Source organism: Heterocephalus glaber, unplaced genomic scaffold (genome assembly GCF_053883595.1).
Source record: "Heterocephalus glaber isolate CG9 unplaced genomic scaffold, H.glaber_assembly_v1.0 deba00001550, whole genome shotgun sequence".
NCBI classification, from domain to species: domain Eukaryota; kingdom Metazoa; phylum Chordata; class Mammalia; order Rodentia; family Bathyergidae; genus Heterocephalus; species Heterocephalus glaber.
Genome location: NW_028258343.1, coordinates 22,352,755 through 22,373,434, shown reverse-complemented (window position 1 = coordinate 22,373,434; position 20,680 = coordinate 22,352,755). Strand labels below are relative to the sequence as shown.

At 45.7% G+C, this 20,680-nt stretch overlaps 1 protein-coding gene and 1 pseudogene across 10 annotated transcripts in view; one reads left to right on the top strand and one right to left on the bottom strand.

Annotated features, from left to right (window-relative positions):
* Positions 1–20,680, bottom strand: part of Tbc1d32 (TBC1 domain family member 32) — a 165,056-nt gene that overhangs the window by 127,412 nt on the left and 16,964 nt on the right. For 7 of the 10 annotated variants that reach the window (XM_087190189.1, XM_087190193.1, XM_087190192.1 and 4 more), the window contains 8 exons: positions 18,865–19,057; positions 10,792–10,860; positions 8,908–9,033; positions 5,111–5,189; positions 4,882–4,985; positions 4,734–4,795; positions 3,825–3,969; positions 1,648–1,707 (listed from right to left, as the gene is read on the bottom strand). In XM_087190189.1, coding sequence (XP_087046315.1) covers positions 1,648–1,707; positions 3,825–3,969; positions 4,734–4,795; positions 4,882–4,985; positions 5,111–5,189; positions 8,908–9,033; positions 10,792–10,860; positions 18,865–19,057 — 838 coding nt within the window. Of the gene's footprint in view, positions 1–1,647; positions 1,708–3,824; positions 3,970–4,733; positions 4,796–4,881; positions 4,986–5,110; positions 5,190–6,185; positions 7,580–8,907; positions 9,034–10,791; positions 10,861–18,864; positions 19,058–20,680 lie in introns of those variants that run through there. The other 3 variants (XM_087190190.1, XM_087190196.1, XM_087190198.1) reach the window with 2 other exon arrangements.
* On the top strand, positions 7,579–8,177 carry LOC106010680 (AP-3 complex subunit sigma-1 pseudogene; annotated as a pseudogene).

Genomic DNA, 20,680 nt, shown 5'->3' with positions numbered 1-20,680 from the left:
TCCAGACAAAACAGAAGCCACCGAGCATGAGAACTGGTGACTGTTGGTAACCTTGGAGAGGTCTGTTTCGGGGAGTCTGGGAATAAATGAAACTCAGAATTACTTCTTCCGTTATCCGAGTCCCAGTTCAAGTTGCTAGTAATGCTAGTAATTGTGTGCACAGCCAGCGGCTAGACCGCAGCAAGCACGGAGGCCTACTGCTGAAGAGATGCCAAGAACTCGGAAGAGGCGCTGAGGAAGGACACACTGCCACAGCTGCGAGGGGCTCAGGACAGACATGCAGACCCACGGCCGGACCCGGGGTCTGCTGCAGGCGCTCGGTCTGCTCCCAGTTCTCCAAGCAAAACAGAGAACTGGATCTTGGAACCGTTTTCCTCAGGGTTTCATTTCAAAAACAGAACAAAATTTAATTTGAAAAATAACAGCATGAATCACTCTGGTGTTTTATTAATTTAGGAAAGCTTCCTAGAGAAATGAGGCTTCACACAGTCTCAAGGAGGTCTGACCCACAACATACCTGAAATGCTGATAGAATACTGGGAAGGGTTCAATGGAGTAATTCGACCTGCAGCCCCAAATCTACCGGCAGAGCAAGTGTCCCAAGCGAGAAACAGGGCTGACGAGTCGTGGGGAGAACCCACACGTGCTGCCTACTTCCTCTGGGCCCCCGAGACAGCGGCAGTCAGCAGATCTGTGCAGAAGCCTCGGCGATGTCACCCTGCTCGAGCTCCCCTCCTCCCTGCCGGCAGGAGCGGTCTGAACCACAGGCCACCGGCAACTTTCCATTCCAATGGGAATGGAGGAGACCTGAGATCTTGAAAGGCTATGCTTCAATTCATTTTGCTAAAAAAGTTTAAGCACCTTTTACCTCTACCAGTAAAGTCCCACCCTACTGTTCAGTATCCCTGCCTTCTGCTGCTGCTCAATTCTCAACTATCAAACACAAAATAATCATTGTCCTCTTTCATTTTATGCTCTACGTAACTCTCAACCACAAATTCACGGTGCTGGGAACCTTTCATTCACTGACCTCGAAACTCAGGGTCCTACCTAACCACATAAGCCGTCCTTAGTGATCCAAATTTATATGTTATTAAATATCCTAATAAACTTCATTTGCTCATGTTCGTCAATTATTAATTGGCTGAAAAGTGCCCACACACATTGTTCTACTAACAGAATAAAGGTAGATAATGTGGATGATACAGTTTATATTATTGGTCTACACTTGGCATAACTCAAACCAAATTTTTGCCAATACAAAAGTATTTATCACTCTGAGTTTTTCATGAAACTTCCACTCAAATGTATGGGTATATTTACAAAAGTAATTCCCGTATTAATGCCTGATCTGAATCACATTACATGGTAATACTTTAAAATACAGTTTCCCTCAAGCTAACTTGTTATTTATAGCAGCCCAATTTACTCTGTACTCACACATTTCCTGCTACCCTGATTGCATTTTAAGTTTCTACTTTCACCCTTGTAACTTTCCTAGGATGGTATTTTGAGGTCACATGAAAGGGGAACTACTTCATTAGTCAGTATTAATCATCACCACTCAACTTCGCATATTCCAGCCAGTGCATCGTATATCTTTCTTTGATCCAATTTCTCAACATAAAGGCAGAGGTACAAACTTACCAGAGACTTATATTTCTTTTCAAGAAGTTTGAGTACTGTAGTTCTGCTATAATATGCATGCTAAAATTAAGGAAAAATGATATTTAATATTCAAGTTATGCCATTCAAAACCTTTTCCTGCATCTTTGCCAATAATATCCTAAATGACATAATAACTTAGGTTTAAATTATTACAATCAGTGCCAAGTAGATTTTTCTACGTGCATTGCATTCACAGGGCAGCAATCACAAGAATGCAAATGACGCACCAAACCCTGGCTTCATTCGGTGGCAGACCAGCATAAGACATTCTACCTGTCAGGTAAGGCCAGTCCCGAGCTGAACCACCACTACGAAAACCAGAACAGGCCCAGCCTGACCACAGGGGTATGGCAGGATCCAAGGAGAAGACAGAAAAGTAGAAAGAGAAAAGTCACAAATCTTACACTGGAGACTTGTCGTCTACATGTACACAAATTGGCCAAGGGGGAAACGTCCAGAGACGATGTCCTAACCGCCTCCCGCCAACCACATTTCAAACGACTGGGAGTGGTGAAGAAGCTTCCTCTTTGCACGCTCGCGCTGAGACACTCGTGTGTACACAGCACCACACAAGGCCAGGAAAACTACAAATACCTCTTAGCTAAACTATATCTGGCGGCATTAGCATTCCAAATGTGGTTTATTCATGTTACTTAAAAACAGTAAAACCCTAAACTGTTTAACATTCAATACTAGATAGCAAAACCTATCACAATTCTAGGGAATAGTTTTTAATTCAGTAAATAGTATTACAATCAACTGAAGGTCAATCAGAACCCTATGTTTTAACCCAGTGGCTTAGAGTATTTTTAAAAACCATGAATCCTTCTTTTCAGGGTTAATAAGAGAAATATGCTGATGTATGCTTAAATTACCTTTAATACTCATCATGTTCCCTAGGGGAAGCTTCCTTCAGACCAGAGTCAGCAACTATAGCAGGCCAAATAAAACCACCGCAAATAAAGCCTAATTGCAACACAGTCAGGTGATTCGTTCACATCCTTTCTTAGATACTTTGAAGCTATAAAGTAGGGCTGAAAGCTTGCAACAAGGACCACACAGCCCGCAAAGCCAGAACCATTTACCCTTTACATACGAAGTCTGCCACCTCTCCCTTAGATGGAAGGCTTATAGGAGGAGGCAGTCAGTTTTCGGTACGACTAGGAAACATTTTCACCCAATCTCACTAATTTCCTCTTGTTTCGTTTTCTTGTGGCCTGCCTCATTCTCTTAAGAAATAAGAACTGGCAGTCAAAAGTGTTCAGTAAAAAAAATTCAGTTCTTAAGATATGCAAAATATGCATTTATAATGTAAAAAATGCAAATGCCTAAATAAGCCAAAACCCTGGTATCTCTGCATTGCAAAACTATAAAAAACAGCTTTTACATTTTTTGCCTATTTTCTTCAGTAAAGGTGCTGCACTTTCACAATCACGGAAAGACCAAGAGACGTGTCGGGTGGGACCAAGGTCCCCGTGAGCGGATGGAGCCCAGGCTCACCCACCACTGCTTTGCAGCCACGGGCTCCCTACTGGAGGCAGCATCACGTTCCGAGAGGTGGGCACTGATCATCAGGGTCAGATCAGAAAAGGCAAAGAAAGAAAGGGCCATCAGGGAGTAACAGTCAACCGCACTGAGCAACCGCTGGCTGCCGGTCACGGCTCTGCTCTCTTCTGCCACCCGAGCCGAGCCCGGGGTGGGCAGGAGACAGAGACAGTGCCTGGGGCCTCTCGGTGCGGAGGGCTGAGCGCGCCGTCAGATGCCAGCCACGCCTGAACTGCAGGCTCACTGGGGGAGTGCAGCCACACCCGAGGACGTCCCTCCTCAGCCCTGCAAGCGCCAGCGCTGAGCGCCCACCACCGCGCCTGCCTAGGGCAGCTGGAGCCTTCACGCTAAAGAAAGTCAGATGTGAACAGGCCCTTCGTCCTGGCCGGACTGAAATGCGTGCCCACCGCACAGCCGTGTGCCTCTACCACTTTCTGTCAACAGTCTGGACGGCTAAGTCCCCATCCCTCGCGGCCCAGAGGGGGCCACACCACCTGCCGCATGCAAGGCTCTTACGGTGAAATGCGAGAAAGTGACCAGAAGCCGCAGTGCGCGGCCAGGCAACACCGCTCCTGTTTAAAATGACAGCGCAAGTCTCCCCGCTTCCTTACCGTCCACTTTTTGAACCACACAGCCTTAGTGTCAACTAGTGCAAAAAAGCAGATCGGATCTAAAATCTTCGGTGAGAGAAGAGGGCCTGGAGCGTGCTCAGCTGACAGCAAGGACAAAGTGCTCTCCACAATTTCCTCCATATACCTAACGTGGGGAAAGAGGCGCGACCTTTAGAGCAGAACAAAGGCCATCATACATTGGGTCCTATACTATATGCTTATGTACAATTATCATATTATATATCAGTGATTCATTTCACTATTAATATAGTATACAGTTGTAACAGTAGTGATACACTTTATAGAATGACAAAGTAGAATATACTCTTTAGAAACTTTTTATTTCAGGAAATGGCAGAGATAGAATTCACACTCAATTTTTCTACTTTAAAAAAAATTTTTTTTTGGTTTTTTGAGAAAGGTTTTCACTACGGCTGGCCTGGAGCTCAGGGCAATCCTCCTGCCTCAGCCTCCTGAGTGCTGGGACTACAGGCATGGGCCACCATGCTCAGCTAAAAATCTACAGTCCTAACTACTTCAGCAACAGCTCGCCAAATGTAACTTTCCGTTTCTGACTCACTGATGCTCTTATGACCTTATTAGAAATTTGAGCATTAAATGAACACGTTTAAAGAACATTTTACAGACTTTGTCTAAAGTAGCAGAGATTAATTAACAACCTGAAACTGCACAATCCTGCTTTCACGGTTAGCAGTGATACGAGGTGCTTGTACAGATCCCTTCACAAGCTTAGCACCCGACCAAACAAGCTTTGGAAAGCAAGATGGGCGTCACCAACCCCTCTCCCACCCTGCCACCAGTCGAGGCTGTCTGGGCCTCTCTCTCCCTGAACCTGAGGGGCAGCACTGCGGCCTTGCATCCACCCAAGCGGCCTGGGGACAGACTTACTTCTCTGGGTGACGGATCCAGAAAGACGGCGCCTCTTTCTGATACTCACTCAGAAGACGGACCTACAGGACAGGGTACAATGCTGTCACAAACAGACCACGAAGTACAGAATGACTTAAAAGAGAAGCTGATTCTAGTGAACAAATACCTTTTTAAGTAAGCGGGTCACGTCAGGGTTGTTGACATCTACACCCGCTGAAAGAGTAGGAATATGACTTTCTCTAGAAAGAAAGTACAGCTCCAAATATTTTGCTGAAAAAGAAAAGTAACAACTGGTACATTATTCATTTATAGTGCTTTCTGAAAAAAATGTATTTCATATGCATTTTCCTAAAGTACACATAGAAGAGAAAAATGTAGTGACATAGTAAGCCCACCTAAGCTTGTGTAAATCTCATTGGTCATGTGTAACGGCAGAAGTATGAACGCCTGCGCATAGAACTTCAAAATCCGGTCCTAGGGAAAGGAGACAGAATATGCACCTCTAAAGTTCCAGCCAGACAGATGCAGTTTCTTTACATACTAAAACCTCAAACCATAAACACAAACCGCCCTGAAAACTAAATAGGAATGTACTGATAAAACATCACATTCTTACATTAGGCAGCAAAAGAGCAAATCAAATACAACACCAAAATATATTGCAAAATCTGCTCATGACAGGTACTGACAGGAAGGCGGAGCGGCACGAGAGAGGTCAGAGGGAGCGAGGACAGTGAAGGCCTCAGTTAGCTAATGACAGAACAGGCAACGACAAAGTTTAGGAACACGTATTTCATGGGGGGGGGGGCGGGGGGAATGGGAATCAGAACTAGTACCTTTACCCTGAGCTAAATTCCCAGCCCGTTTCTTGGTTTTGTTTTTCTGAGACAGGAACTAGCTAAGTCACCCAGAGGGCTGGGATCACAGGCATGCGCCACCACACCAAGCTGACTGGATTCTAAATCCAAGATTGGTTTTTCAGTTGTTTACATGAGTAGTTTCAGTAATTAGACATTTAAGATTTTTTCTAATAATTGTTTCTATCCCCAAGAAAGATACTATATTTTTAACACTATTAAAACTCAAGGTAGAAAGTATCACAAGGTAAATTAATTGAATGAAAAACAGATGTAGTTAGAACAAAGCCTGGCACTAGCAGGTACTTAAGAATGATGCTGTTATATAATCATATGAATTTTAATTCTATAAATGTAAATATCATAGTGAGATTAATCCTAAAACTGAAATCCAACTTTTCAGTAAATAAAAATAAAGTTGCCTCAATTTTCTAACCTAGGGGAAAAATTAATAACCTTGCTCACATCATAGGCTTACAAGAAATACTCCCCCACATGACCAGAGACTTCTAATAACCCAAGAAGTTCCTGCTGCACACAGCTGGTTAAACACATTGGGAGGCGCTTGCTTTGGCAGCACATATACTAAACACGTTGGGAGATCCATCTCTACCGTGGCAGCAGTTGAGAAGTATTTGTCACGACCCTCGACCACTGAAAGCTTCACTCAGGTACACACGAGAGTTCTCAGGGCAGGCGATCAAGAAAGAGAATCAAAATCAGTAACAGGAGTGAAGCAAAAATGTAAAATGAAAAGGATGCCACGTTTTATTTTCTACCGCAAAATGACTGACTTTATTACCATTTCTCCTTTATAACAATTGCTCCCAATTTATTAAGTATGGAAACTGATCCGGCTGCATCGTAATCTTAATGGCTAACTAAAGCAACTTACACTAAGCCAGTAGAAAGTGCAACAGGTACACTTATTGCACAATTACTAAAGTAAGGGAAATCTATTCTGCTGCAACTCTTCCTTAGGCAAGGGAAACAACACAGGGGAAATCAGGACTGTTATCTGTTTTGAGAGAGCTCTGAACAGTAAAAGGGACCCTGAAGGTCTTTCTCCCTGGAAGTGCCTGCATGGGTTTTTGCAGAAGTCTGTAGCACCCTCTGGTGTTGGGAAGTCTGCACTGCATCAGAGCGTTAGGTAAATGCTGTCCTCTGCTAGGGACGAGGGAAGTGGCCCCCAGCCCTCTGTCTTCAGCAGATCACATCCTCGCTGAGGCTGAGGGTAGACTGACGCCTTGGTCTCCCTAACCCCCCGCTTGCTGTCCGTGGCCTGCACTGCAGGGTGAGCTCTGTGAGCTCCTTTTCTGTCCCACTCTGGGGCTGTTCCAGCCTCAAAGAAAGAACAACACGCACACTGAAGATGTCCCACGGATACGCGGAACAGAAACAAACGCAACTCTTCCGCCGGTATCTCCAGCTCTGTACAAAACACCACTTCGGTTTTAAAGCCCAAGTTGTCTTCACCAACACACCAGAGTAGCCAGGACTTTGTTTATTCACCTCACGGATTCTCCACAGAATCGGGGCTCTGCTGGTATAAACTCACCTCAGTCATAGAAGAGCTGCCCTTGAAAAGTTGCGTGCCCACCAACCTTTCCATAAAGCAGTCACATCTACTGCCTGCAATTTTACAGTTTTAGGGATTTTTTTCAATGCTACTCATCTCATTTTATAATCTCTTTGCTTTGCCATTTTCTAGCTTTCCTTTCTTAGCAGTTAATCTCTAAATAAACACTTAAATGCTAATGATTTCTAATTTTTAAATTTCAGTTTTCACATACTATAAACTCTTTGAACATATGCATCTCATTTCAAAAATAACAACACAGCCAGGCATTTAGCTCAGTGGTGCCGCTGCCTGCCTCAAAGCCCAAGGTCCAGAGTTCGATCCGCGGTACCAAAAAAAAAAACCACAAAGGGAAGCTAGGGGGGCGGGCATGAGATCCCCAGGCGAGCCTCGCATGACCGCCCCCGCCCCGCCCCAGCGCCCACCAGATCGGCCGGGCCAGCCATGATCAAGGCGATCCTCAGCTTCAGCAAACATGGCAAGCCGCGGCTCTCCAAGTTCTACCAGCCCTACAGTGAAGATGCACAACAACAAATCATCAGGAAGACTTTCATTTGATAGCTGAGAGATGAAAATGTCATTTCCTAGAAGGAGATTATTAATTGGAGGATCTGACAACAAACTGATTTATAGACATTATGCAACACTATATTTTGTCTTCTGTGTGGATTCTTCAGAAAGTGAACTTGGCATTTTAGATTTATTTCAAGTGTTCATGGAAACATTAGACGAATGTTTTGAAAATGTCTGTGAACTGGATTTAATTTTCCATTTGGACAGGGTTCACAATATTCTCATGGAAATGGTGATGGGGGGATGGTATTGGGGAGCAACATGAATGAAATTGCTACACAAAATTGATGCACAAAATAAACTGGAGAAATCTGAGGCTGGCTTAGCAGGAGCTCTAGTCTGTGCTGTATCAGCTGTAAAGAATATGAATCTTCCCGAGATCCCAAGGAATATTAACATTGGTGACATCAGTATAAAAGTGCCAAACCTGCCCTCTTTTAAATAAAATATAAAACAGGCCACTCCCAGGTAAAATCCAGGGGGAAAAGTCATCGAAGTTTACCATACAGTTGTTTACCAAAAATAGAGGAGAGTCTTAACTTTTGCTCTTGGATTTAAGTGAAGGAACTGTATAGAAGTTGTGTAAAATCAGTATGAAAGTTCAATGTTGCTTTTCTTGCTCAGTGATTTTAAAGAAATTGTATAGTTCCGGTGTGATTTTTTTTCTTTTGTAAACTGCATTCCTATGCCCACCTAAGGCAGGCCTCTGTGTATGGGCTATTACAGCATTTTGAAAGTGAGGTATTTCTTTAATTACGTACAACCCAAAATGTTGGTGTTTTGTATGGATCACAAGTGTAGCAGTCCTTTATTCTTTCTGCTGTTTGTCACAGTTGTTATTTAAAGAACCAAGTATGTATTGCACGAAAACATTATGACCTTTTCCTCTTAGTTTAAATAAATTTAAAGGTAACTGGAAAAAAAAAACCCACAAAGTACCTGGATGTCCCTTCACATAAAACATAATCCACAAGGTAACAACCGTCTGTTACTTAACAAAGTAGTATGTTCGCAGCCGCACTTCAAATCTGACCATAAACAGGAATTCCTGAAAAGGAGACTTCTGACAATGCAGAGCTGAAGCTGAAATTCCATAACTATGTGCGCCTCCATTAGAGAAATCTACTGCAGCTGCAGAATGGTGGAGAGACGCGACTGTACGTTTCCACAGCCGGGTCCTTACACTGAGCACGGGGTCCGGGTCGGACAGCGCCGCCGTCAGCCTCTGGCAGAGGGAGGCCCCGTTCTCACAGCCCAGGATGTCCGAGGGAGGAGCGGAGCACAGCATCTGCAAGGCTTCGTGTCTCACCTGGAGTTTTTAAAAGATGTGCATTAACACTCAGCGACTGGAATAATTCCAATTCTCCAAAACAGAATTTAACAAGGTACTGAAAGTCAGGGTGTGGATAACTTTAGTGCCATTTATGAGAATCTGATGTCCTTTCATAGATAACACAGGAGAACTGATTTTTCAAACCGAGTGCTAAGCAGGGGAAAACCAGTTCTGTGCATCAGGTAAACAAAGCCTGAACACTGAATTGCTACATCTTACAGGAATCAGACGGGACCTCGGGGGCAGAATGAGCCCGAGCAGGGCAGCAGATTCCCCATATCGGCGGGCACCGACGGGCACCCACAGGGCCAGGGCCAGGGCCAGGGCCGCAAGCCTGGAGCACTGCCTAGCGTGCTGGGGACGGCCGTCAGCACGAACCAAGGGTTCGCAAAACGGTGAGCGCCAACTGTCTTTCCTGCCAGCCCATTATTTTCCAACCTTCTAACTACTGAGGTAGAAAAATAAGTCACTCCGCAGTGGAATGCAGAATTGAATTTTCACAGCCAGTTTACTTCTCCATCGGCTCCAATCAGGATCACTGAAAACCATGGGGAACAGATCCACTCCACGGATGGATGGCACCAGGCTGCATGTGCCCTCGAGCAGGGGCAACACAGGGTCCCGCCCGGTGCTCAGACCCAGGCACCGCCCACCTGCAGCCTCTGAATGAAAGGCGGCTCAGAGCCAGCACCAAGACCTCGGCCGGCCAGCAGACATCTGCCTCTTTAGGTGACAAAGACAGAGGCAGACGTGCTTGACAATGTCTCGCAGTCACCTGAAAGACAGGCTCATCACCTCTACTTGTGACAGGCACTGGGGATATGAGAGGTGTCAGAAATTAGGAATTAATTTTCAATTTAAGCAATCTCTCCTTTTCAGTTAATTATTAGGGCAAAATCCCATTAAGAATTTAGTACTTATGGAAGCGGAATACAGAGTGCTGAACAAGAACAAATTTCTAAGTAATCCATTTAAACTGAAGACAATTGGATTTTTATCATATAAAAGTCAAATCTCAGATCCAATATCTTTTCAAACATTATTTACTACGAACCAAGAATAAAACAGAATGCAAAATTCTGAGAGGAAAAAAATGATTCTGACTTTTCAGAAAATTTCAATGAGAATGAGCTTAAAATGAAAAGTTTGAGGAAAAATAACTCAAAAATTTACAAAAAATGGCAAGTCTTTTAAAAGTCTTAAGATAAAAAATTCAAAGATCCTTATTTTTATTTCAAATTGACTTTCAAATGAAACAGAACATTATTACAGTAATTAGTAAATTCTCTTAACATATAAACAGATACAATTCAATGCACATTTCATAACATGTCACATGTAAGTATTTAATTTTGTTTATCAAAAATTTTAAGTAGTTCACATTTTATAAAAATAGAAAAGCATTAAATGAATTTTTTCATAAGAGATCACTAAAATATTGCACACAAAGCAACAGTGGAGAACAGTTTTGAGAACAAACGCTTCACCCCTTTAAAAAAGAAGCTAGGAAAATAATTGTTTTCTTCTAAGCATTGCAATTCTCTAAGGACGGTCTCCTTGTTCTGTGCCCTTTCGTTTCAAGACCAGCAAGCTGATCAGGGCTACTGGCCTAGGGTGCCCCACAGTGCAGGCCCAGGGCAGGAGAAAGAGCCACCCCTGCATCCGTGCCCTGCATGAGCACATAGGCCACCCACAGGCAGAGCTGGCTGGGCCTGCACCATGCTGAGCACTCACCTCTTTAGGTTGCCGGGGATCCAACTGGTCCACAATCAACTGCAATTTTCCTGGACAAAACTTGTAACTCTGTAAAGCAATTGACAAGCACAGATTTATTCAGCGTTTGGAGCAGTGCTGCTCTGTAAAACACAGAAGCGTTCAGAAGGACAGAAAGTGATCCACTTTCCAAAGGTTTTAAAATGAGAACTGAACACCTCGTAGGACAATGAACCTTCACGTATACAAAAACTATTATTTTCTGAGAAAACTGCAGTGTATAGAGCATTATACAAACCCAGAATGTACCCCAAAGAGTGAAGCAAAGGAGAAGGAAAGTTGAAACAAACAACATAAGCAAGTGGGGTCCAACGGCCTAGGCAGAAGTTTACAGGGATGTTTGAAGTTCTTTTTCCCATTATTTCCCACACTTTTTCTTGGTCTATCTCCATAGTTCTACTTTGGTGAAAAAAATTCTGAAGTAAAAACCTACATTTAGAAAAAAATTTACAGTGGTCAATAAGCTGTTTAAGAGAAAGAAAAGGTCTTTCTCCCATCAAAAACTGTTTAAAAATTCAAACTAAAAGACCATCTAAAAATAACAAAAATTACATTAATAGCTACAAGTTACCATGTATCAGTGAAAGCGCCTGCTTCCTAAACGCATGGCTCGCACACGCTCAGAGCTCCGCTGCCGCCTCCCAGCGTCTTCTCGAGCGGCCCCTGCCCAGGGACTCCGCCCCTCGGCTCAGAGGCCACCTCTCGCCCCTAAGTTTGCAGCCCTCCTGTCCTCCACAGTCGCCCATCTAACACCCTGTTGGGAGCAATGCTACACAATTTTAGGGAAAAATCATTTGGTTAGCCTAGTTCTCCTGCTACAGCCCAGCTATGGAATTCCGAGACATAATTGCATTTTGGCCTCCGTTCACAGCTGAGACCTCAATGATCCAGTGATGCTGGGATTCCCCAGGACAAGAAACATCCTGGGAGGAACAAACATCTACTCAGTTCCTCATTGTTCTTGGATTGTTACATCTTGTTTACGCGGATGTACTGAACTCTCTGCAAGTCATGTTACATCTGTTTCTCCCGATGTACTGAGTACTGAGTAAAAGGTGCAGTAAGCTGGGAGCTTTCGTCTTTGCCGCCCAGAGCAGCACTGATCAGACCCAAAGCTCAGCTTCTTCTCAGTCTCATTTTTCTACCTTTCCTGTAATTCGCCGTGTGCTGCCAGGGCTCGCAGGAGACCAGGACTCACTGCAGAGGTTCTGGTAACGTCCCCTTTCCCTGTTCCCTACAACACCCCAGCGTGGAGGTCCAATGGGCACCTCGCGTGTGACAGCCCGGAAATGGAAGTCGTGGCCTTTGTAATTCCGAATCCCTCTCCCACCCGCTTCCACGCAGGTCCACGCGGGTGCACGCAGCTCGCCTGGTCCTCGGGGATCCAGCACAAGCCCCAAGCTTGTCCCTGGGAGCCGACTGCCCAGGCATCTCCGTGCCCAAATCAGAGCCGGGCCTGGCCTCGCAGATGCAGCCTGTGCATCCCGGGCAGGGCTCCTCCCGCCGCCGCTCGGCCCACCGCTCTCTGCAGCCACCAAGCCTGCTGCCCGCGTCAGGCTGGCGCCTTCCACGGCCGCCGCACACTGCAGCCCCAGCTGCCGCTGTCTGTCCCCAGGCAGCACCTCAGCGCCTCGCCATCCCTCACTCGCGCCAGCGAAGGGTCACCCTCCTGACACTACCCACCATCCGGGTCCTGGGGGGCCGCGGGACCCGGCAATGTGACGGGGTGATGGGTGCGCGTCCGCCAGTCTTCTCTGTACCAACCCCAAGGCTCGGGAGTCCTCACCCTCCACACCTGAGCGCGAAGCCAGAGCGAGACCTCGAACGCCTCCTCCACAACCCTCGGCCCGCTCCACGGCCCCCGGCCCACAGTTCTATCCCGCTTCCTCCTCAGCTGCGGACACAGCCTTCCAGCCGCTCTCCCGCACCGCTGTGTCCCCTTCCCACGCCACCGCGTGCACAACGGACGGCGAATCTCGGGAGCACATCTCTCTGTCCAAGATCTACGCGGTCCCTCGGCCTCCAGCCCGATCCCATTCAGCCTCTCAATGGATGGATTTGTTTCACAGACATTTATCCAGCTCTTCCAATGTGTCAGGCAGATGTGCCAGACACCGTGGCTGCATAATGAGGAGGTATGATAACTGCTACAGCACAACGTGTCTCTTTTCTGTAGTCCCAGTACTGAACCCAAGGCCTCGCACAGGCCGGGCCAGCACCGTGCCATGGGGCCACGCCGAGCCCTGAGCACAGCTCTCACCTCTGCACGCAGCCCTGAGCCCTTCCCATCCACTCCTTCAACGGGGCTGACCTGCAGACTGCCCATCCTTGGGCCTGGATACTTTTCTCTTCAGCCCTCTGATATTTAGTTAAAGCTCCACTTTGGAAAGCCTATGACACATTATTTCTGCCTGACAATTCTGTCTTTTATGTGCCTATCCGATCCTCTTTCCATCTTAGGCTCCTTGAATAAATAACACACATGGCCCCCTGGCACTCTGGAAGCCGCTGGAACAGGATGCTGCAGGTGGCAGGAGCCTGCGTTATCCACTCAGGGAGCAAACCCTGGAGCCTGAGTCCTCAGCTGAGTTTGCTTTAACTTTTAATACTTACCTACTTGGAGTAGCTGCAACGCTTACCACACTGACCACTTAGACCTTTTTAACTGCCTCCTTAAACACAGTACAAACTTTTCTCTAAAAATAATTTTAAGCAATTTAATAATTTTTATTATACTAGATATAAGAATGAGTTTTATATCTATCTTATATCTATCAGGTCTCATTTTTATATTATTATCAGTGGCTAGCCCTAAATTACCATAGTAACTAAAAATAATACATTTCAAGAAGGCACACAGATAACTTGAGAATGTGTTTGCCAGATTTTCAGTTCTTAATACTTCTTAAGACTGACCAGGCCGAGGACAGCAGCAATAGCTGCTAGCTTCCTTTGTAAAGTAACACATAGTGATCTATTGGTGGTGACAGATGTGGGGACATCAACACAGGCAGAAACTTCCAAAAGGAATTTTTTAGAAATACATTTACATCTGTTAAAGTGCAAATTGAACAAATAATTTCTGGGCAAACTATAAGGAGAAAAGGCAAAGAAATAGAACAGACTAATAGTCTGAGATGTATTCGGTCTTCTTAATGATCACAAGGGTCTGAATTGAAGGTTTTCATGCCAAACAAGTTTGGATACATTGTATCAGGTGAAGGTGACATAAGGAAAACACATTCTGTTTTGTTTTTTTAATGGACCTATGAAAGAAGCCAGGCAGAGTGGTGCATGCCTGTAATCCCAGCACTCTGGGGCTGAGGCAGGAAATCTCATGTTGGAGCCCAGCCTGGTCACTAGACTTAGCAGGACCCTGTCTCAAAAACTAAAAGGAAGCAGAAGGGTCTGGGATGCAGCTCAGTGTAAAGGCCCAGAGTGTAATCCCCAGTAACAATATACACACAACACAAAAGAGAGAGGAGGGAGGGAGGGAGACAGAGACAGAGACAGAGAGGAGAGAATGTACTCACTGTCTTTTATAGAGATATCATACTTGATTACTTTATTACAATATGTCCTAAAAAATATTTATGCACTTGTTACAGTTTAGATTTTAAAGACTCACCCTTAAAATTAACTTACTCTAGAAATCTCTATTTTAAACATGTGGCCTGTCTACGGTACAAGCCATTAAACATACAGCCGATCAAAGAAAGACAGTTATTACAGTTGTCTAAACAATACTGCCATGGAACATAAAAAGGAGAAATATGTAAATAGCCTATAAAAATTAGCCTTTTAATATGCCTAATGCACAATGATTCCTTTCCTAGTCTTAAAAACAGACAAGACCACCCAATGCCGGTAAGAAGGACAACAGGACGCGTTTGTGTGTAAGTGCTTAGGGTAACGCGCCAGGTCCTATTCAGTGTGGCTCGTGTATGTTAAATCATTAAACTCCCAAAGCAACCCTAGACAGCAGGCTGTCCCTCAACACCCACATAAGAAAACTGAGGGACGAAAGGGCAGGAAACCAACATCCAAGTTCACAAACGGCTGAGCAGAGTCCATTTCAAGCTGATGCAACATTAAGATAGAATCAGAGCCACACAGAAGGGCTTTTTCCAATTCTAGTGCATATAAATCTTTTAAAATTATCCACCCACACTTCATTAAACCTCAAAGAACAAAAGTTACTACGTATTTCAAAACAAAAACACTCAGATGCTAAGATTTTCATATGTTTTTCCGATGTTTTAATTATGTTTTGACCATGAGGCACTATCCTTTACAGGTGCTACACTGAGAAATAATAACAAAAATCTAATAATATTATAAAGTACAAAAACTCTTAAGTAGTCACAAAAAAGAATATTAGCACTGTTAATCAAAGAAGTGGCTTTTGCTTCCCGGGTGTCCTCAAAGTCAGAGACTGTGTCCTCAAAGCAGGCTCCGGGCGGAAAACACGTCAGCTCCTCACCATACACTGGGGGTCGGGGCCTGTCCAAGGCTGCATGCAGTGTCAATGCTCGGTGCTCAGGTTTTTAAAATCTCAGCTGTCCTTCCCTTTTGCTTGAACATTTTTCTGCTAGCAAAACAGGTAATACGAAAGAGTAAAATCTTGTCAACTGAAGACAGAGAGAGGTAGGGCCAGATTCCCATGCAGGCTGGGCTGCTGCTGGCCCTGTGGTTCTGCCTGACACTGGGGAAGAGACAAAGGTCCTGAAATACCCCAGCATGGCACGAAGTCCTCAAAGGCAGAGTTTCTCACTGAAAAGACTACTGCAGAGTGTGAAATAATTTTTTTGGTACCGGGGATTGAACTCTGGTCCTTGCGCTTGCAAGACAGGTGGCAGAACCACTGAGCTAAATCCCTGGCATGAAATATTGTAGAAGAGGCCAGAAAACAGGTTGAACTCAAGATGCTCTGATTGAGATCTAAAGAGTGAGTGAGGTAAAAGAGAAACGAGGGTATCTTTAATCTGTTGAGAAGGTTCTGTTCTACTTCTAGTCTCCTAATAGCTTTAACAGCTGTAGAATTTAGTCCAGTACTTTTTCTCCAACTAGTGACAGGATCATATGGCTTTCTCCTTTCCTCTGTTAGAATGATTACTTTGGGGGGTGGATCTTCCAATGCTGAACCAACACTGCCATCCCTATAACAAAACCACTTTCTACATCCTGCCAGATCTGACTTCTAATAGTTTGTTTTGTTAAACAAATTTCTATCTATGTTCATACTTTTTTCTTCTATTATCTTTATCCAGTTTTAGGATTAGCACAATGTTGAGTTCCTAAAATGTGGGGAGAAGTGTTCCTTCTTTTTTCTGCTTTAATTGTTTGATATAATTCATCAGTTAAAATGTTTATGAGCCTGCTGTTGTCATATAGGTAGGTTTTCAAGCTAGGAATATACTTTCTTTAACAGGTGCTATTCTCAAATTTGATATTTCCTCCAGAGTTAGTTTCATTAATTTGTCTTCCAAGGTACTTCTTAGAAGTTGTCAAATTTATTTCAAAAAAGATTTTTGTAATATGCTTTCTATATCCTTTTAAATTCTGTAAAATCTGTGGTAATGTCTCCTAAATCTTGATATTTTAATTTAAAAAATGTATAACTGATATTGTGTAACAGGAAGAAAAGGTCTAAAGGAGCAGGGGAAGTGGGAAGGGTAGGGGAAAGCAAAGAAAGGAAAAGAAAAAATATGAGAAAAGAAAAAAATGGAAACAAAGTCTTTGCAAATAGGGAAGGGTGGAGGGGGTGAAGGGAGAGCAGGGGAAGGGGGAAAAAAATAAGAACCAAGAGACTCATGTAAAGGTACCAGATCCCAGTGATGAATGTAACTGTATTCTATACCTAAAATGTACCAATAAAGTTAATGGGGAAAAAAAGAGAGAAACGAGGGTAGCTACAAGCGAGTGCAGGCAGGGGAACATGATGGCCCAGACAGGAGGAGGGCTGGGCAGAAATCTCCTCCCCAACAGCTCTGCTCTTCACTGCCCTCCTGAGTCCACCCACGAGACCCTGATAGGGCAGGGTGTCCGCGGCGATGGCGGTCAGCCGGGTCGCGTCTGCCACGCGGAGAGGGGACCCTCACTGTGCCCCACAGGGGGGCAAGGGTGAGTCTTGCGGGGCCTGCTGCAAAGCAAGGAATCGGCAGCGCTGTGAACCTGTGCGTGTCCTGCGGGGTGACGGAGAGGTCCTCTTGGCCTGAGCTCCGTGTGAAGCACCCGCGCTGGAGGGCGCACCCCTTGGAACATCGGAGGAAGAGGACAGGAGAGGAGCGCCGGTCACGCGAGGGGACAGCCATCTCCCGCGTCCAGCGTCCGGCCAGGCTGAGAGCCGCAGGCAGCTCTTCAGACTCCCCCCAGCCACAGCAGCCTGCAGGGCGGGAACTGCGCCGCCGCATGGCCTGACCCTCTGAGCGCCCTTTCCGCTCCGGGAAGCACCAGCCCCGGGGAGGCACTGGCTCCTACTCAGTGGACGGAGCCCAAGCGTCTGCAGACAGCTGGCAGGCTGAGGAGCTGGGCTCGGCTCGGCCTGAGCTCAAGGCCTGTCCCTAAGGAGAGATTCCAACGCGGGAATCACGGGGCTACGATTGCCACTCTTCCCTGTCCAGTGGGGCAGCGAGTCACAACAAACAGGAAGCCGAGCAGAGAGCAGCCAGTGTGCAGGAGAAATCTCCGAAGCACACAGCTAATGTTACCGGGCGCCGCTCATTCGGCAGGCTCTTCCTTCCGGCTTGGCCACGACCCAAACCCTTGCACAGGTCTGCTTACACTACTGCAAAATCCACTGTCTCCCCTCCAGTCTTCAATAGCTGCAAATTTACGTAATAATTTCCTGCTTCTCAGTAATGGATCAAAAATCCATACATAATCGGGATGCAATTCTAAAACACTAGCTAGGCCACTCAATTCGCACAATGCAGGTGGTGTCAAAACAGCAGCATCAAAACTCTCCACATGATGCTTTCCACAGACACATTCAGACACGTTTTTATGCCCAGAACAAGTGACGACAATTTTGAAGGCACCTAAAAAGTCACTGCCTAATGGAATAAATAGCTGACATATTTTCAGAGACCTTTTCAATTACGAACACACTAATGCAACCTCTCTTCAGTCTATTGCTTTTCCAAAAAGCAAAAGCTTGCCCAGGTACCTCCAAGCCTGCCCTCCCTGCAAGGGCTCTGTGGGACGTGCTAGTATTCACACTCTCCTGTCCAAAGTGCAGGGACCTATGCCTCTCTAAGGGCAGAGTTCAGCCCCACCCAATTTTCCTTCTGAAACAGTCCTCTTCATGGGACAGATGCTTGAAATCTCAAATACAGCCGGTGGGAATCCCAAAGGAAGCCAGAGAAAGTTCACATGCTCCCAGCAGCGGGAGCCATCAGTGGTGTGCGTGTGACTGTCCCACCAGACGGCTTGCACCACGAGGGGCCTGCCCCCTGCCGGCAGGTAGCTCGGTGGTCCAGAGGGGCCCAGCCCCAAGACATACAAATCACGGCCCATTGTGACTGTGTTAAGCCACGATTCCTTCTCAAGAGTCAAAACAAAGCTTAAAACAAGAATATCTTCTGAAATTATGACCTCATTTCCACCAAATTATTTTTACTTTGCGACAGGATCTCACTAAATCGCTAAGTTGCCCAGGCTGGACTCAAATTTGCAATCCTCCTCCGTCAGTCTCCCAGAGTACCAGCTAGGATCACAGGCGTGTGCCAACGTGTGCATTTTGAGAATGAGGTGCTTTAACTAAAACTTAAGCAGATCTGTTTCCTCCCGTACAATTTTAATAGATTTTTCACCTCTTTAAGAATGATCTCAGATATAACACATTTAACACTACACATAGAATTCTGTCAGATGGTAGCATTTCACTGACGAAGCCATTAGTATTAGGTTATTTTATTATTTTCTTCTAAATATTTAAATAAGAAAGCAGAAGAAATCCAGTTAACAAAGGATTTATTGCAAGCCCAGGATCACAACACCACTTGCAAAGGTAACTGCAGAGCAACAGCTCACCTGGCTGAAGGAGGAGTCGCTGTCAGAGCAGCTGTCTGTGCAGTGCCTGCTGCCCTTCTCCCTGTGCGCCTTCCTCTGCCTCTCGGGCCTCTGCGTCTCCTCCTCTTCCTCCTCCTGCTCCTCAAACCCACTACTCATGCACCCCACCATGGCCGTCATGACACCCTTCAGGGAATGCATCATGTCTTTGTACCTGCAAATGCAAAGGAGGCTGAGTGAGAAAGTGTCAGCAAAAATCACAGCCGTCAACTCGGCTAAGTGACTCGATTCTTCCCTGTAAGGACGCAGTGCTAGAGCAAAATCTAAGTGAATGTCTTTTTAAATGGCTACAATAAAACTGTAAAACAGGAATGAAAATGAACAGGGAATCGGGAAGTGTTCCACTTCCTGGGGTTTTTCATAGTCACGTAAGCCAGAGCAGTAAGAAAACAGAATCTAAGGCTGCATGCTTCAATGGTGTTCATTCCAATCAGCACAAAGAGATCCACTGTGAATATCGTACAACCAAAAGCCAGGCTACTTTTCACTGCTTTTACCTCTCGTCTTGTTGTTGTTTTGTTTTCTCTTCTCAGGACTGGGGATCGAACTCAGGACCTTGTGCTTGCGAGGCAGGCGCAGCTGCACTGAGCTACATCCCGGCCCTCTCTCGTCTTGCTTCTCTCTCCTTCTCTGTGCTTTGTTTCCTCTCTTCTTCCCTACCTGTGCTTTACAGCTCCAGGCCCTGGCAGCCCCGACGGGCACCTGCTGTCCACACTCAGGACCTCAGTGTGAGCTGAGCTATAAGCAGGCCTTTCACACAGGCCCTAGACAGCCCGTAACAGGAAGGTCAGGAGAGGGATTTCAGACATTGGTACGAATTTATCTGGATAATTTCTAAGACCTCTTTCACCTCTGTCTAAAACTCTCAAACATAACTAATGATAAAATTCTCTTTTTTAAGCACAGTCAAGAATCTACATTATATTGGACTGAGATGTCCAAAATAATTAGAAATATAATTTTAGATCTAGGAAGAACCATAAAGCCTAGTCCTTTTATTTCACAAACAAGGAATATGGGAACTGGACCACTGACATCTCTATCTTTAAAATTAAAAAGGCATAAGAATGTAAATACACACAGTTCATTGAGTACTACATTTAAAATTATACTCCTGGATTGTAACCCTAACAACTTAGCAGTTCTGTCGTCAGAAATTAAATCTCAATTTTCTCAACTATAAAACGAAGTAGAAAGAGTACCACCTCACTAGCTTATATCCTAAGGGCGATAGAAATAAAGAAGTAACTGAATATCTGAAGCAGTCTGCACAGGTAAAGCACTGTGGCTTGTTTATTACATGGCGATGCATGGGGAATAAGTGCAGAAACGCCTCCTTTCCTTGGTGGCGGGCGGTCACCGGAACTCGCTAATCACATCCAGGGCAGGCACTGCCTCCTGGAGAGCAACCCTGCCGGGGGAGCTGCGGAGAAGCAGCAGCCGAATTTGCAGAGCCTCGGGCAGATCCAGGGCCCACAGGGACAGTGCACAGGGCCCACCAGCCCGCCCACTCCGGGCTGAGAACCACACGGAGGACTGGACCGGCCCCAGCCTAGGCCCCTAGCCCAGCACGGCTGCGCGGCACGGGAGGTCGCGGTCTGCAGGTACAGCCCTCGGCCCAGGCCTCGGCCCAAGCGGGCAGCAGGGCCGAGCAGCATGCCCAGACCCTGCAGGAGCCACCCAGCCTGGCGCTCCTCCTGCCACACTCACTGCCCCCTCAGGGGTCGCCACAGCGTGCAAGGCGGGCTCACTCACAGGTGAGGCTGTGTATGGTCAT